This window comes from Bos mutus, chromosome 5 (assembly GCF_027580195.1).
Source record: "Bos mutus isolate GX-2022 chromosome 5, NWIPB_WYAK_1.1, whole genome shotgun sequence".
NCBI lineage: Eukaryota > Metazoa > Chordata > Mammalia > Artiodactyla > Bovidae > Bos > Bos mutus.
The window spans coordinates 105,618,207-105,634,771 of NC_091621.1; the positions used below are offsets into that span (position 1 = coordinate 105,618,207).

General features: G+C 59.3%; 1 protein-coding gene across 2 annotated transcripts in view; it reads left to right on the plus strand.

Annotated features, from left to right (window-relative positions):
- The window catches only part of SULT4A1 (sulfotransferase family 4A member 1), a 34,639-nt gene that overhangs the window by 10,060 nt on the left and 8,014 nt on the right, over positions 1 to 16,565 (plus strand). For both annotated transcript variants that reach the window (XR_011464138.1, XM_070370075.1), the window contains exons 2-5: positions 6,791 to 6,921; positions 8,105 to 8,185; positions 9,830 to 9,956; positions 13,610 to 13,704. Coding sequence is in view for 1 of the 2 variants with exons in the window: in XM_070370075.1 (XP_070226176.1) it covers positions 6,791 to 6,921; positions 8,105 to 8,185; positions 9,830 to 9,956; positions 13,610 to 13,704 (434 nt within the window). In the remaining variant the exon portion in view is untranslated. The remainder of the gene's footprint in view (positions 1 to 6,790; positions 6,922 to 8,104; positions 8,186 to 9,829; positions 9,957 to 13,609; positions 13,705 to 16,565) is intronic.

The window sequence follows — 16,565 nt, forward strand, 5'->3', positions numbered from 1 at the left end:
GAACTGGGCTGTGTCTGAGTTCTGTTATCTCTCTGGTCACTTGAGTGTTAACCCCGTAGCATCAGCTGTGCTTCGCGTGGCGGGGCTGGTGCTGAGGCCCTTTCCCCAGTGTTCCTGTCCTGTTGTCCAGGTGCTAGGTTGTGTTTGGACCTACTGGTTAGCACAAGGGGCTTCCTCCACTGTCTCCCGGAGTTTGCTCAGATTCATGTCCATTGAGTCAGTGATGCCATCTAACCATCGCATCCTCTGCTGCCCCAATCTTTTGCCTGCAGTCTTTCCCAGCCCTACCTTCAGCATTTGGTCTGAATCTTAAGAGGGGTTTCTCCCCATACCCTGTCCCCTCCCTCAAGGGTGGACAGCTGGTACTTGTTGCTCTGTTACTGGCTGAGAGAGGAGGGTTTTGAGGGCGTTGCCTGGTCCAGCTGCAGCCTTAGGTAGGCTCTGGGTTTCTTGGTCTTGATGGAACTTTCTCAGTGATGCCCTCCAGTGGCTGCCAACTCTGCCTTGATGGTGGGTCTTGTGCGGGAAAGAGTCTCACATCGCTCTTTCTGCGTTTGGGGTCTTCGGATCCCAGGGACGGGCTTCTGCCCTGCCCATAGGGCCAGAGTTCTTTTCTTTGACCCAGTGTCCAGCCACGGTGGGTCTTCACCAGCACCTGGGGTTGGGGTGGAGCAGCAGGTTTTGCTGCCCCTCCTCGAGTGGCTTAATGCTTTCTTCCCATAGAGGAGGAGGGTTGCAGGAGGTTTTCTGTTTTCCTGGGGGAGCTATAATGACCCCAGCTGTGGCACCTTTGTGTCCTGTGCCTGCAGAGCGCCCACGGGGTGGACTGAGCACAGGTGCTCGTCCCTGCGTCCTCTTCAGACCTCATTACATGATGACCAGAAGTAGGAAGCTCTGAGCCCCTGGGAGGAGGAGTGCGATGACTGTGGATTTCGGAAGCTCAATGTTAGCTGACTTAGCAGCTAGAGAACCTAATGCCAGCAGAGGGGAGGGCAGCAGGTACGTGGACCCTTTCACTGCAGGGCCCAGGAGTCGTACACTGTGCCCCTTGGAGGAGTTTGAAGGCAGGAGGCTGTTGCAAAGACAGGCAGGTTTCTTTGGGGGAAGTGGGTCCAGAGAGGCCGTGGAGTTGGGACTGTCACACACAGCAATAGGGTGGGATACAGTGCTGAGTCGGAAATGGACATCAGGTGAAGACCACAACGTCACCCTCTTGCTCGGCTCTTCTGGGATGCCTGTGGTCCAGCAGGGCAGAGAGTGGAGGCGTCTCCTCTGGAGAAATTGACCCCAAAGCGAAGACTTAGAAATGCTCCCACACGGGCATCTGCTGTCATAGTTGTGAGGGTGCTGGGCTGGGCTGCACTCAAACATGTGAGGCCCTGCGGTCAGTAGGCGCGTTCACCGCAGAGAGCTGTGTCCTGGGGCTTGTTCTCACCTGTGGGTGGACTCAAGGTCTCCAGATCTTAGCATCTCCCAACAGGAAGGACAGAGACCTGCCAAAAGGAGACAAAAAGCAGCAAAAGGCACTCAGCAGAATCCAACACAATGAGCAGAGCAGAAGAAAACCTAAAAAAAGAACCACCCTGGCACTCTTGACTCTGTTCCACTGTAAGAGAGTGAAGTCAGGTATGCTCTTGGTGAAGAAAGCAGTCACACCAGGAATGAGCAAGTAAGGATCCTGAAAGAACTCTTGGAATTAAAAACATTGTAGCTGAAATTTTTAAAACTCAGCTGTGAGGTTTGGATGGTGAAGCAGAGCAAATGTCCCGGAAAGTGGAACAGAAATTGTTACAAATTGATGACAAGTGGGAGCAAAGAGGTAGGAAAAGTAGAAGATCTCAGAGTTCCAGAAAGAGGGAATAGCGACAGCGGGAGAAAGTTACTGGAAGTCAGGATTTCCAGACTGGAGCTTGAGTTAAAGGCCCCCTCGTGCCTCAATGTGCCTCCAGGCACCACGAATAAGAGACCTGGCTGAAGCACTTAACTGTGAAATTTCAGAGAAGATCGCAAAGCTTCCAGAGATAAGAATGGGCCACATTCAAGGGACGAGGAACCAGGACCTCAGACTTCTCAGCACAGCGCTGGCAGCTGGAAGATGGGAACAGTGCATTCAGGGTCCCCCGCCTGGAATCCTATACCCAGCTCAGCCAGCCGTCCTGAGCGAGGTAGAATCAGGCGCTTGTCATCAGGCTCCGGCTCATAGAGGGTGGGCTCTGCCGCCGTGCACGCGGACACCAGGGGGCACACGGATGGAAGATTGGGTCCCTCCAGCCCCACGGAGACACGGGGAGACATTTGTGGGGCCCCGGGGGGCAGGGCACGACCCTCAGAGATCCATGGGGTGTGAGCGCAGCCCCTGCGTTTGGCTGTGTGTGGGGTGTTTGCCAGGAATAATTATCTAGAGTCGGGCAAGGAATTGTTAACAGGCACATAAAACAGTGAGCGAGCAAGCAAAGGAAACACAGTGAGCGAGGAAGCGCTACCACTACACTCCGTACTTTGGATTAGACCGAGAATTGTGCCAAGACCGTGTGGGGGAGAGAAGCCTGCAGGAAGGAAGGCAGCTCAGTCAGAAGTCAGTAACCCATCAGAACGTACAGACGTGAAATAACGGTGTAAGCACGTCAGAAACTGGAGGGTAAGAGAACAATCAGCAGGGCTTTGCTGTGTTCACAGGAGTGGGGTGGGGAGGGGCGTGAGATTTCTGACCTCAGTCTTTTGACTCTTTTTTAAATTTATTTTTGACTTCTGATCGCCCTTGCTGCGTGCGGGCTTTCTCTAGTTGCGTTGAGCATGGGGGGCTCCTCTTCCTGGTGGCTCAGACTTAGATGCCCCTCGGCTGGTGGAGTCTTCCCGGACCAGAAATCGAACCTGCGTCCCCTGCATCGGCAGGCGGGTTCTTAACCCCTGGACCGCCAGGGAAGTCCTCTCCTAACTTTTAAACCAGGTGTACACGTGTGATCTTCGGTAAAGAATAAAAATAAAAAGAACAGAATTCCAAGGTTTCCCAGCCCCAGGATCCTGGCGCCTGGGGGTCCAGTTCCGACTGGCTCCAACCGTGGCGTGCTGGTCTGTCCTGTCCCCAAGGGTTCCGGTGGGAATCTTGACGGGCTCTGCCCCAGCCGCCCCAGGGAGTTCCACCCGAAACCTCAGTGTTCTCTGCCGGTCAGAGTCACTGCCGCTGCCTCAGAGCCGCCTGGGAACAGTTTCCCTGCCGTCAGCAGAAGCACGCCTGTGAGCCATTGACTCGCATCTGTTGACTTGAAAACGAGCTGCTGGAAAGCGTGTGGCTCGTGTTACTCCCGCCTGGCCAGTCCCGTGTATCCCTGGGTTGAAAGCCTGGCTCTCCTCCACCTCACCTTGAATTTGCTGGGCGGCGGGTTGGCCTCCTGGGCACCTCTCCCCAAGGGGATCAGATGCAGAGGGGTAGCGGGGAGGGGGCTGAGGCCCAGCTTCACCCCCACCTGCTTTTGCCCATCCCATCAGGGTGGCTGGCTGTGGCCCCCCGTGCTCCCCCAGGGGTGCTGGAGAGGCCGTCGGTGTAGGGCTGTGGTTCCCACCACTCCAGGGGTCGCTCTCCCCTCCCCAGCTCTGTGACCTTGGCCCGGAACCTGAACCCTGAGCTTCTTTATCCACCCGGGGGTGCTTGTCAACCCTGCCTCGGCCGTGTCAGGCCTTGCCCCGGGTGTCACCCATCAGCCCATCTTCGCGGGAAGGCGGCCTGGCTTGGGGTGCAAGGAGGCTGAGGTATTTCCGATGTGAGCGGTCCAGGTGAGCGGTGCCCACAGGTGTTAGGGGATGTGACCTGGGGTGACAGGAGGCGGGGGTCCAGCTTCTCCCTGGAGCCCAGAACAGGGCACACCCTTGCCAACCACCTTGGTGTTAGCGCTGTGAGACCTGTGCTGGCCTCCTGGCCCCCCGAACGATACCTGGGTTGTTCTGGGCCGCTGAGTTGGTGGTAATTGGTTACAGCTGCTGTAGAAACTAGTAACACGACGCAGCCTTGCTCCCTGCCCACGTGAGCTGCCCCCCGTCAGCTCCCCAGCGGCGCCCAGAGTGCTGCGTGCAGCTGGACAGGAAGCCCAGGGTGCCCGGTGCCCCCAGGGCTAGGGAGACTTGGAGGGTCCAGGGAGGCCTCTGAGTGGTGGTCCAAAGCGCAAGTCCAAGGTGACTAGGCAGAAGGGCAGCCCGTAGCAGGCCTGGGCCCCGGGTGCTGGGTGCAGAGGGTGGTGGAGAAGGCTGGCTGCAGCACAAAGGGCCAGAGCCAGGGAGAGGAGGCCACAGGCTGAGCAGGACGGCGTCCTTGGACGTGAGAACAGCAGGCAGGGCCTGGGCCCGGGGTTCCCGGCCACGGTAGCCAGGAGAGTGGGTGGATGCGCTGGGCAGGGGGGACACCTCGGTGGCGGGACTTGGAGGTGCCAGTGGGCAGGGGAGGCGCCAGGTGGAGAGCTTGCAGAGCCGGGGCTGCCTGCAGGGCCTGCATTTGGACTTCGGTTGAGGGGCTTTGTCTGGACCCTGGTGGTGACTGCCTGGTAGAGTCATCATCCCCGGTCGCTCTTTTCCGTGGTGGTTTGGTCACATCTGGCTGGCCTGGGGTCACCAGGGGCCGTTGCCCGAGCTGATCCCGGGTCCCCCACTCCCCGTCCTCCCTGGTGCCTGGCAGGGGCATGGTGTGCCCTCCTGAGCTGGAGACGGGAGGGCCAAGCGGTGCCCCAACAGGAAATGGACTTACAGGGCTGCCCTGGAGAGGGGGCTGCGAGGGACAGGCTGCAGAGAGCTTCCTGTGGGCTCTAACGAGGCTGGCCTTCCGGCGCAGCTCCTTAATGGAGGCAAGGATGGAGCTTGTGAAATTGCTGTGTCGATATTGATGTTAGACGTACTAATGTGCAGGAATGGCCGTCTGGGTCATGCCTGTGGGGGCTCCTGGGGTGGGGGTGGGAGCACTAAACGTAGATCCTGAAGAACTCCTTGGTGGTGGTGGTTTGGCCGCTTAGTCGCGGACTGTAGCCTGCCAGGCTCCTCTGTCCATTAGATTTCCCAGGCACGAATACTGGAGTGGGTTGCCATTTCCTCCTCCAGGGAATATTCCCAACCCAGCAATCAAACTCATGTCTCCTGCACTGCAGGCAGATTCTTTACCATTGAACCACCAGGGAAGCCTGAAGACCTCCTTGGGAGGAAACTGCTCAGGGTCTGATTTCTAAGGGTAACCCCCCAGTTCCCACCCCCACTCTCCCCGCCTGCCCCACCCAAGTGCAGCTGCCTCGAGCTGCTGGGTGGATGGGCCTCGGCAGGAGGAATAGGCGGATGGGAGCCACACACTGGCGCTGTGACCTTGGGCCATTAGGCCTCAGGAACCTCCCCTCTAAATGGGGTGGTGGTCCCCATGTCTCAGGCTGGAGGGCGGCCGCAGCCATGGAGCAGACTCCTTTGGCGTCTCGCTCACTGTGCCCAGCATCGTGTCTGGACCCAGCCCTGCCGGGCGCTGCCGCCCTTTGTGGCTCCCGTCGTCTGAGTCTCGGGGCTGATTCGTTCATCCTGCTGCTCCAGCGACACTTCCGTTGTTTCCAAGGTTTGCTCCTCTGAGGACCACTGCAGGGCTGTTCTGGTCTGTGTCTCTCAGCATGGTCCCGGCTGCTGTTGTTCCTCAGTTGCCGAGTCGTGTCTGACTTTTTGCGATCCCATGGACTGCAGCACACCAGGCCTTTCTGTCCCTCACCATCTCCCAGGGTTTGCCCAGGTCCATGTCCATTGCATCGGTGATGCCATCTCATCCCCTGATGCCCTCTTCTCCTTCTGCCCTCAATCTTTCCCAGCGTCAGGGACTTTTCCAGTGAACCAGCTGTTCAGCATCAGATGGCCAAAATACTGGAGTTTCGACTTCAGCATCAGTCCTTCCAATGAGTATTCAGGGTTGATGTCCCTTAAGATTAACTGGTTTGATCTCCTTGCTGTCCAAGGGACTCTCAAGAGTCTTCTCCGGCACCACAGTTTGAAGGCATCAATTCTTCAGCACTCTGCCTTCTTTACAGTCCATCTCTCATAACTGTAGGTGACCACTGGGAAGACCATAGCCTCAACTACAGGGACCTTTGTTGGCAGAGTAACGTCTCTGCTTTTTCAGCACACTGTCTAGGTTTGTTGTGGTTTCCCTGCCAAGAAGCAAATGTCTTCTGATTTCTTGGCTGCAGTCACCATCCGTGGTGATTTTGGAGCCCAAGAAGAGGAGATCTGTCACTGCTTCTGCCTTTTGCTCCTCTGAGGAACTGTGGGGCTGTTCCGGTCCGTGTCTCTCGGTGTTGTCCTGGTACATTTCTCGTTACAGGTCAGACCCGTGTTTTGCTTTAGTAGATACCAGGAGACATGGTTTTCACTGTAAATAATTGACTGGCCAGTCATTCCCCTGGACCCTCATCACTCCTGGGTAAATGGAAATTCAGGTTCTGGAAGTCCAGGACTGAGATCACGTGCTCATCACAGTCCTCGGGTCCTTGGGGGAGGCAGGCACCGCACGTCCTGTTCACCCCTCATGGCGGCCTCGAGAAATCTCCTGTCTGCATTCAGTGCTGGCAAGACAGGAGCTCAGAAAGGCCGGCTCAGCCACAGTCACCCTGAGAGGTGGCATCGAGTCAGCCAGTGTTCCTCCATTTGACTCAGGACACTGCCAAGACCTCCCCACAAAACCTGCAACCCTTCAGCCGTTTCCTGGGGCGGTCGGTGCTCCCCTGAGAGCAGGGCTGGCCCTTGGGCTTCCTTCCAGGCACCCCCTCACCAGCTTCTCTCCCTCCAGGCACCAGCTTGCTGCAGGAAGTGGTCTACTTGGTGAGCCAGGGGGCCGACCCTGATGAGATCGGCTTGATGAACATTGACGAGCAGCTCCCGGTCCTGGAGTACCCGCAACCAGGCCTGGACATCATCAAGGTGGGCTCGGTGCAGGCGTCACAGCCTACATGAGCCCCTTGGGGGCCTTCCTGTGGTTGCTCCCGAGGGGTTCCTGGGGCCCCTTTGGTTAGAAGGAAAACAGCAAGCTCCTGGGATCCCAGGTGGCCAGCAGGGAGAGACTGCCAGCCTGAGCTGGTGACGGTGACCCTGGAACCGAACCAGAGGGTGACAGGGGGTGACTTTGAGGAGGAAAGGAGGCAGCTGCTGGGAGTAGGGGGGAAGGTGGGGTGAGGGGCCTCCTCCTGTGGTTCGTCCTGCCTGTTGTGGGGACTGGGTAGGATGTGTTTGCATCATAAATACTTGGTACCAAGAGTGAAACAAACATCCCCGAGTCCCGTCCGGCCCACCCCTCATGTTACCTGGGTTTTTTTTCTCTGCACTCTCCCCACTCTCCCCTCCGCCACCTCTCAGTTCAGGCCTCACTGCCCGCGTAGCCCCTCCCTGTCCGTTCTTCTGTGAGATGGGCATTCTGAAGCTCTGAGAGCACCCCCACACCCCCAGGTCAGCGTTCGCATTGCCGCTGGCCGAGCCCTGCTGTGGAGCCGGGTGGGCGCCTGCTGCTGCTGCCCTGCTCCTGGCCTTGGGGTTCCACCCAGAACTGAGCTGACTCTGTGACGTCAGAGCCCTTGCAGCACTTGGAGCCCACAGGACAGGAAAACCGAGGGTCCTAGTGGTTGAACGGTGGCCCCTCCGGACAGGAGCAATGTGGACAGGCTAGGGCCTGTCGGCGGGGACCCCTGAGTCAGGGCCTGGGGGCGGAGCACTGGCCGATGGAGGGGCCAGGGGTGGCCAGGAACAGCGGGGAGCCCCGCGCTGAGACCACTGCAGAGCCCAGCAGCCCCCCTCCCTGTGCTTTTGTTTCCTCCGTGGCCCTTCATGGCCCGTCCTGCGGCCGCTCTTGGCCGCTCCAGTCTGCAGCCTGCCCTCATGTCCTCTGAGCAGACCCCTGCTGGTACACTTAGACTCAGGCTGTTGGTACTTGTGTCTGGCTCATGTCTGCCCGCCAGGGTCCAGCCTGGGCAGGGCTGGGGGTCGTATCTCAGGGAGACGTTTCTGGGGCAGGGGTGCTGGTCCTGACTCGTCCGAGGCCCCATTGGGCCCCGGGCTGGTCAGAAAGTCTGCGTGTCGTCCTCTGACCGCCTCCCCTCTCTGCCTGCCACAGGAGCTGACATCTCCCCGCCTCATCAAAAGCCACCTCCCCTACCGCTTCCTGCCCTCCGACCTCCACAACGGCGATTCCAAGGTAACCCTGGCTCCCCGCTGCTCCCATCCGCTCCCCACTCCTGGAACCGGCGACACCTGTGCCAGGCCAAACTGGGGCCTGTCACAGGCACGGGCTCCCAGAGAGCCTCGGTGGGGTGGGGTCCCCGGAGCGATGTCCTGGAGCCTTGTCGCTAGTGTTTTATATCCACGTTGCTTATCTGGGTTCTTCCTCACAGTTGAACTTGACCAGCCAGGGCTCAGCCTCTGCCTGTTTAAGACCTAAGGACTCACGGCTGCTTTCATTGTCTCTGCTTTTTTCTGTGTTCTCAACTGCATGAGATGTTTGAGGTCTATAGTTCTCATCACCAGGAGGGTCAGGACCATAATTCTTCTGTCTTCTGCTGATGTTAAAGTAGTGCTAGAGACACTGCAGCGTTCATAGCAGCCCAGTGTCCAGTCGCCAGGCTGCGGAAGCACCCTCAGCGCCTGTCACCAGATGAATGGGTATGAGAGGTCTGGTAGATGTGTACGGTGGAAGACCATTCAGCCATAGAAAGAGAAGGGCATTCTGCCACTTGAAGGACAAATACTGTTTGGTATCACGTTATATGGCTTTTTCAGTGGAATCTGAAAAACTGCAACAATCTAGTGAATGTAATAAAAGCGACCAGACTCAAAGATACAAAGAAAACCAGTGGTTACCAGTGGGGAGAGGGAAGCCGGCAGGGCAAGATAGGAATGGGGACTAAGGGATACAAACTGTTATATAAAACGGACATGAACTTGGGCAAACTCTGGGAGATGGTGAGGGACAGGGAGGCCTGGCGTGCTGCAGTCCATGGGGTCGCAAAGAGTCGGACACGACTGAGCGAGTGAACAGCAGCAACAACATGTATAAAATGAGCTACAGGGTATATTGTACATCATGAGGAATATAGCAGATATCTTATATAAAAGGAATATACTCTTTACAAATTTTGAATCACTGTGTTTTATACATGTGACATATAATACTGTATATCAGCTATCAGTTCAGTCACTCAGTTGTGTCCGACTCTTTATGACCCCATAGACTGCAGCACACCAGGCCTCCCTGTCCATCACAAATTCCTGGAGCTTGCTCAAACTCATGTCCATTGAGTCAGTGATGCCATCCAACCATCTCAGCCTCTGTCGGCCCCTTCTCCTCCCGCCTTCAATCTTTCCCAGCATCAGGGTCTTTTCCAAGGAGTCAGCTCTTCGCATCAGGTGGCCAGAGTATTGGAGCTTCAGCTACAGCGTCAGTCCTTCCAGTGAACATTCAGGACTGATTTCCGTAATGATTGACTGGTTTGATCTCCTTGCAGTTCAAGGGACTCTCAAGAGTCTTCTCTAAAGGATCAACTATAGTTTAGAAAAACAAGTAGTGCTGGAGGACAGAAGTGTGATCAAACACGCAAGTGACTGTCCTAGCTGACACTGTCGTGTGGACAGGAGTGCAGCTCTGAGACAGAGCAACGGTGAGAAGGCACTTGGTCGTGGTGTGTGAAGGGCTGACCTCACCACGGGTAATGGGCTAGGAGAGTAGCTTGTAGGCCAGTGGAGCCTGCTCGGGGCGGCCTTCCTGGGCCGGAGGATTGCAGACTAACCTCCCCCGTCTGCCCGCCTGTGCCTCCTCCTCCCCCTGCCCACCCCTCCACCACAGGTCATCTACATGGCCCGGAACCCCAAGGACCTGGTGGTGTCCTATTACCAGTTCCACCGCTCGCTGCGGACCATGAGCTACCGAGGCACGTTCCAGGAGTTCTGCCGGAGGTTCATGAACGACAAGTGTGAGTGTCTGTGTGTGATGTTCCCACAGGGGTGCTTCCCATCACCCCAGGACTCTGATAACCCTGGGGCTGGCCTGCTTCCCTGCTGGTGGGCAGCGGAGCTCGGGCTGAGGGGGGTCAGGAAGCTTGTGCCAGGCCGAGCGGGCATTCGATGCCAAAGCCCATCTCTCTCCCCACACCCTTGGGGTTCTGAGAAGTCTCCCGGTTAAAAGCATCCGTATCCCTGCCTGGATTCCAAGCTGTGGGAACAGTGGCCTAGATCCCCGTTATTGGTGCCCAAGGCCAGCGTGGAGGCTTCGGCTTCGTGTGAGGGCCCCAGGCCTTCAGCTGGACTTGAGGGTCAGATGTGGCCGCCAGCCCCAGGCCAGTGTGGCAGGTGGGGTTCACTCCAAGGGAGGGGCAGGACAGTGCTCTGGGCAGGAAGCATGTTCCCAGGGGAGAGGCTTCGGCAGGGGCCGAGCCTGCCAGGGCCCCTCCATCCATGTCTGCCCTCCCTGGGGAGGAGTGGACCACGGAGGGAGCTGTCCCCTTGGCCGTGGTGGTGATTCTGTTCCCCTACCCGCCAACCCTGGCTTCTCTGCACACCCTGCTGCTTAAGACTTTGCGCTCAGGAGAGTTTTGAAATGAATTAAGTCAGTCCCGAGACTCTCCTGCAAATACACTTCCTGTTTTATTTCCCAGCTTGGGGAACCCTCAGCCTGGTTGTCCATTCGTTGTCCAGCCCAGGCAGGGCAGGGGTTCTGCAGTGAGATTACGTGGCAGGAGCATGATAAAGCGCATAGAGGCAGTACAGGAGCACAGCACCCCAAGTTTACACGGGACCTGGGACGGCTGAATCGGAGCCTGGCTGAAGACCAGACCTCCTGAGTGAGCTCCCCACAGTGCCTGAGGCCCTCTCTTTCTTGCCCTTGCGTCTCTGCTTCAGCCCAGCCTGGCGGGGAGGGACCCCGGATGGGAAGGGACAAGTGTAGGTGGCCTCAGCAGTTGTGCCTTAAGGCCCTGGGAACCTGCTGAAGGCCTCTGTTCAGCCTCCCTTCCGCCCAGCCCATCACCTGGCTCGGGCCCCTCCTGGTCTGTCAGGTATTTGGTTCCCAGAGCCGTGTTTTAAGTCCTGGTTTGCGCTCCTGCCTTTAAAGCAGCTGCTGGCACGGGGACACCGCCATTGCAAACAGTGGGTGGCCACTGCGTTCACACTGCCCCACGGTACAGACCTTAAAAGCCCCCTGCTCAGGCTGGAGGAGTTATAAGTTATCTAGTACAGGCCTGTCCACCTCGTGAAGGTCACGGCACTGCCCAGCACTGACGTTCAAGGCTGCACACGCTTGCTGTGGTCCCCCACAGCCCCTGCACCCGAGCACCTGGTCCTGTTTATTCCCTGCTCTGAGAAGGCTTGCCTTCTCTGTCCAAGGTGCTGAAGAGCTTGAGTGCCGTGCAGAAGAGGCAGTGAAACTCGCTGTCCGTCCACTGACAGTCTGGGCGCACTGCCCCGAGGCCTGTGTCAGGGGTTGTGACGCACACACTGCAGGGCAGGGTGGGTGGGGGGGTGCCTGGGCCCGAGTGCCAGGGGACAGGAGCAGGGTGGAGGAGTGCCTGCGTCCCCTGTCTTCTCGGCCTCCCTGTCCCCGAGTCCCCTCCCCCCCACCGCCCCATCCTCAGGCCCTGGTTGTCTGTCTGCGAGTGTTCTCTGGGAGGGGGGGGGGTGTTCTGGTCTCCATGTCCATGCCCAGTGGACCGCTCAGTCCCAGGACGCCGATCTGCGTGCCAGCTGTGGGCCCAGACTTGGGAGCGTCTGCTTGGGGACCCCAGGGTTACCAGCCTGCCAGCGAGTTGGTCAGGTCCCTTCCTTCTCTGGACTCGCCCCCATGCTGAAGATCGGGAAGGCTGGCCTGGCCCTCATGTCCTGCCCTGTGCGTGGGTCTCCTCCTGGTGTGGGAGGAGCAGGGATGTGCCAGGCCGATGGGAGGGTGCAAGACCTGGAGTCTGAAACCTTGGCCGTGGGGGGACCAGGCCAGAAGGGCCAGGGCTCACCCAGCAGCGGGCCTAGTGAGGCCTTTGGCTGTAGCCTGCACTGCTGATTCATTTCTGCCCACTCACCCCCATCCCCTTCCAGAGCGCCCCCTTCCTTCTCCATAAATGGCCTGAAGAGGGCCTTCTGCTCTGCTCCATCCCCACCACCAGTGCCCCTTGACCCATACCTCCACTCCCAGGACCCACGTCGGACTGTGGGCCTAGGGTGCCGCTGCGCTGCGCCCTGCTGGCGGGATGGCCGACTGCTGATGGATTGGGCTGGCGGGGTCGGGGTCCCCATTTCCCAGCCTTGGTCACGTGTGTACGCATGGCTCTGCCACTCGGTGGACTTCAATAGTATACATGGGACCCCCAGTGCCTCCCGCCAGAGAGGACACACAGCGACGCCCCCAGTGGTCCCCAGGGGCCGAGACCTGTACCTGCTTTTCTTGGGGCGGCAACCCAGTGGTAGGGGGGTGGGGGGGCACAGATTCTGTTGTCATGCCATTCACGGAGGAGGAGGTGCAGACAGGTTCAGGGCCTGCTCCGTCTCGTGGCCAGTGAGGGTGTGAGAGGCTGGCTGCCTCTGATCCAAGTCCTTGTCCTCTGCCCCCCTGCCTGGCCACCGTCTGATGGTGCCGTCTGCCTCTGACCCCCTCCGCCCATGCCCCCCCGCTTCTCTGAGGCCCCTTTGCAGCTCCCTGCCCTGCTTCCCGCCCAGCCCTCGTGGATCGCTTCAAGCTTGCCTGGTGTGGGAGGCGCCTGCCCCAGGCCTTGGGGCTCCCTCCCAGTGCTGGTCACTCCCATGTGGCCGTCACCAGTGTCCTTGGGCTTTGCCGTCAGGGCGGGCGCTCCTCTGGCCTTGGGCCATGCGTCATGTCCTAGGGTTCGGGAGATGGATGGGCACTCAACTAAGTGAGGGCCCTGGCAGTGTGACCACTCCTCTTGACTGGCCTCTGTTGTCCAGCTGGACCTGCTTCTCGAGGCTCCACCGGCCCAGGGGCCCCCACGTTCTCTGGCTGAGACCTCCCTCTAGTCCACATGGAAGCCCCCTTGGAAGCTGCCCTCACGGTGGGGGGCATCAGTGTGACCCTGTGGACACGAGAACCCATAGTTTTTATGAAGAATGCTGTGAAGAGGCCTGGCCACACTGACTGGTACATGGGTCCCCCTGTGGCCGTGGGACCCCAGCCCTAGGCCACAGCCCGGAGGGTCGTGGGACACGCCGGCTGTGGTGTAGGTATGAGCTCGTGTGTCGGGACAGCCTGTTGCCCCTCTTCACACTGTGCCTCCTGGTCCTGCCTGTGTCTGGCCCCATGTCAGCTCCACCCTCCCCGACTGCAGACCGACTGGCCCTGGGCCCAGCTCCTCTAGGTGGCCCTCTCTTGCATTCACCACGTGTTCGAGAAGCTCCTGGAGCCGGCACCTGCGCACCGGGGGGACGGAGGCCTCCCTGCTCAGGGTCGGGCCTTGGGCATCTGGGAGGTGGGGCAGAGGCTGGCAGGTGGGAGCGGTGGGGCAGGCGGCCAGGGGACATGCGGCTGCCTGAGGAGCTGGAGCTGCGTCACAACTGCTGGGCAGAGGAGCGAGCCGCCATCCACTCGCCCATCCCTCCTGTGACCTCTCCTGTCCCCTTGTGTCCACAGTGGGCTATGGCTCCTGGTTTGAGCACGTGCAGGAGTTCTGGGAGCACCACATGGACTCGAACGTGCTATTCCTCAAGTACGAAGACATGCACCGGGTGAGTGCCTCGGGGTGGGCGCCTCAGGGTGAGAGCCTCGGGGTTGTGTCCTGAGGGGTGGGTGCCTCGGGGGTGTGTCCTGAGGGGTGAGTGCCTCGGGGGGGTGTCCTGAGGGGTGGGTGCCTCGGGGGTGTCCTGAGGGGTGGGTGCCTCAGAGGTGTGTCCTGAGGGGTGGGTGCCTCGGGGGCGTGTCCTGAGGGGTGAGTGCCTCGGGGGCGTGTCCTGAGGGGTGGGTGCCTCGGGGGCGTGTCCTGAGGGGTGGGTGCCTCGGAGGTGTGTCTTGAGGGGGTGGGTGCCTATGGGGTGTGTCCTGAGGGGCATGTCCTGAGGGGGTGAGTGCCTCAGGGGTGTGTCCTGAGGGGTGGGTGCCTCGGGGTGTGTCCTGAGGGGCGCGGTCCTGAGGGGTGGGTGCCTGGGTGTCCTGAGGGGTGGGTGCCTTGGGGGTGTGTCCTGAGGGGCGTGTCCTGAGGGGTGGGTGCCTCGGGGGTGTGTCCTGAGGGGCGTGTCGTGAGGGGGTGAGTGCCTCAGGGGTGTGTCCTGAGGGGCGGGTGCCTCGGGGGTGTGTCCTGAAGGGTGGGTGCCTCGGGGGTGTGTCCTGAGGGGCGGGTGCCTCGGGGTGTGTCCTGAGGGGTGGGTGCCTCGGGGGTGTGTCCTGAGGGGCGTGTCGTGAGGGGTGGGTGCCTCGGGGGTGTGTCCTGAGGGGTGGGTGCCTCGGGGGTGTGTCCTGAGGGGCGGGTGCCTTGGGGGGTGTGTCCTGAGGGGTGGGTGCCTCAGGGGTGTGTCCTGAGGGGTGGGTGCCTCGGGGGTGTGTTCTGAGGGGGCATGTCCTGAGGGGTGGGTGCCTTGGAGGTGTGTCTTGAGGGGGTGGGTGCCTATGGGGTGTGTCCTGAGGGGCATGTCCTGAGGGGGTGAGTGCCTCAGGGGTGTGTCCTGAGGGGTGTGTCCTGAGGGGTGGGTGCCTCAGGGGTGTGTCCTGAGGGGTGTGTCCTGAGGGGCGGGTGCCTCGGGGGTGTGTCCTGAGGGGTGGGTGCCTCGGGGTGTGTCCTGAGGGGTGGGTGCCTGGGGGTGTGTTCTGAGGGGGCATGTCCTGAGGGGTGGGTTCCTCAGAGGTGTGTCTTGAGGGGTGGGTGCCTATGGGGTGTGTCCTGAGGGGCATGTCCTGAGGGGGTGAGTGCCTCAGGGGGTGTGTCCTGAGGGGGGCGGTCCTGAGGGGTGGGTGCCTCGGGGGTGTGTCCTGAGGGGGCGTGTCCTGAGGGGTGGGTGCCTCGGAGGTGTGTCTTGAGGGGGTGGGTGCCTATGGGGTGTGTCCTGAGGGGCATGTCCTGAGGGGGTGAGTGCCTCAGGGGTGTGTCCTGAGGGGTGTGTCCTGAGGGGTGGGTGCCTCGGGGGTGTGTCCTGAGGGGTGGGTGCCTCGGGGGTGTGTCCTGAGGGGCGTGTCGTGAGGGGGTGAGTGCCTCAGGAGTGTGTCCTGAGGGGGTGGGTGCCTCGGGGGTGTGTCCTGAGGGGGCATGTCCTGAGGGGGTGGGTGCCTAGGGGGTGTGTCCTGATGGGCGTGTCCTGAGTGGTGTGTGCCCTGGTGGTTAGGTGCCAAGGGGCAGGGGTGATGCTCCAGGCTCCACGCCGTCTGTCCCACAGTGGAGCCCTCAGGGAGGGTGGGGCCTGCAGTGCCTGGTCATCAGGGGTGCATCTTGGACCTCAGGGTTCCAGGTGGGCCCAGAGCCCCTGACAGGGCTTTGCCTCCAGCCCATGCAGGCCCCCAGGCCCTTGCTCTGGCCTGGGCCGTGCGCAGCTCCCGAGTTAGGGGTGGCCTGCAGTGCTTCTGAAAGGCCTGTTTATTTTTCTGCTTCGACGGTGGTGGAGCACTGCCGGGGTCCAGCCCCGGTGGATCCAGGGAATTCAAAGCAGGGACGGCGTTGGCAAACTGGATACAATCAGTTCAGTTCAGTCTCTCAGTCGTGTCTGACTCTTTGCGACCCCATGAATCACAGCACGCCAGGCCTCCCTGTCCGTCACCAACTCCCGGAGTTCACCCAGACTCACGTCCATCAAGTCAGTGATGCCATCCAGCCATCTCATCCTCTGTCGTCCCCTTCTCCTTCTGCCCCCAATCCCTCCCAGCATCAGAGTCTTTTCCAATGAGTCAACTCTTCGCATGAGGTGGCCAAAGTACTGGAGTTTCAGCTTTAGCATCATTCCTTCCAAAGAAATCCCAGGGCTGATCTCCTTCAGAATGGACTGGTTGGATCTCCTTGCAGTCCAACGGACTCTCAAGAGTCTTCTCCAACACCACAGTTCAAAAGCATCCATTCTTCGGCGCTCAGCCTTCTTCACAGTCCAACTCTCACATCCATACATGACCACTGGAAAAACCGTAGCCTTGACTAGACGGACCTTTGTTGGCAAAGTAATGTCTCTGCTTTTGAATATGCTCTCTAGGTTGGTCATAACTTTCCTTCCAAGGAGTAAGCGTCTTTTAATTTGATGGCTGCAGTCACCATCTGCAGTGATTGTGGAGCCCCAAAAAAGAAAGTCTGACACTGTTTCCACTGTTTGCCCATTTATTTCCCATGAAGCGATGGGACCAGATGCCATGATCTTCTTTTTCTGAATGTTGAGCTTTAAGCCAACGTTTTCACTCTCCACTTTCACTTTCATCAAGAGGCTTTTTAGTTCCTCTTCACTTTCTGCCATAAGGATGGTGTCATCTGCATATCTGAGGTTATTGATATTTCTCCCGGCAATCTTGATTCCAGCTTGTGTTTCTTCCAGCCCAGCGTTTCTCATGATGTACTCTGCATATAAGTTGAATAAGCAGGGTGACAATATACAGCCTTGACGTACTCCTTTTCCTATTTGGAACC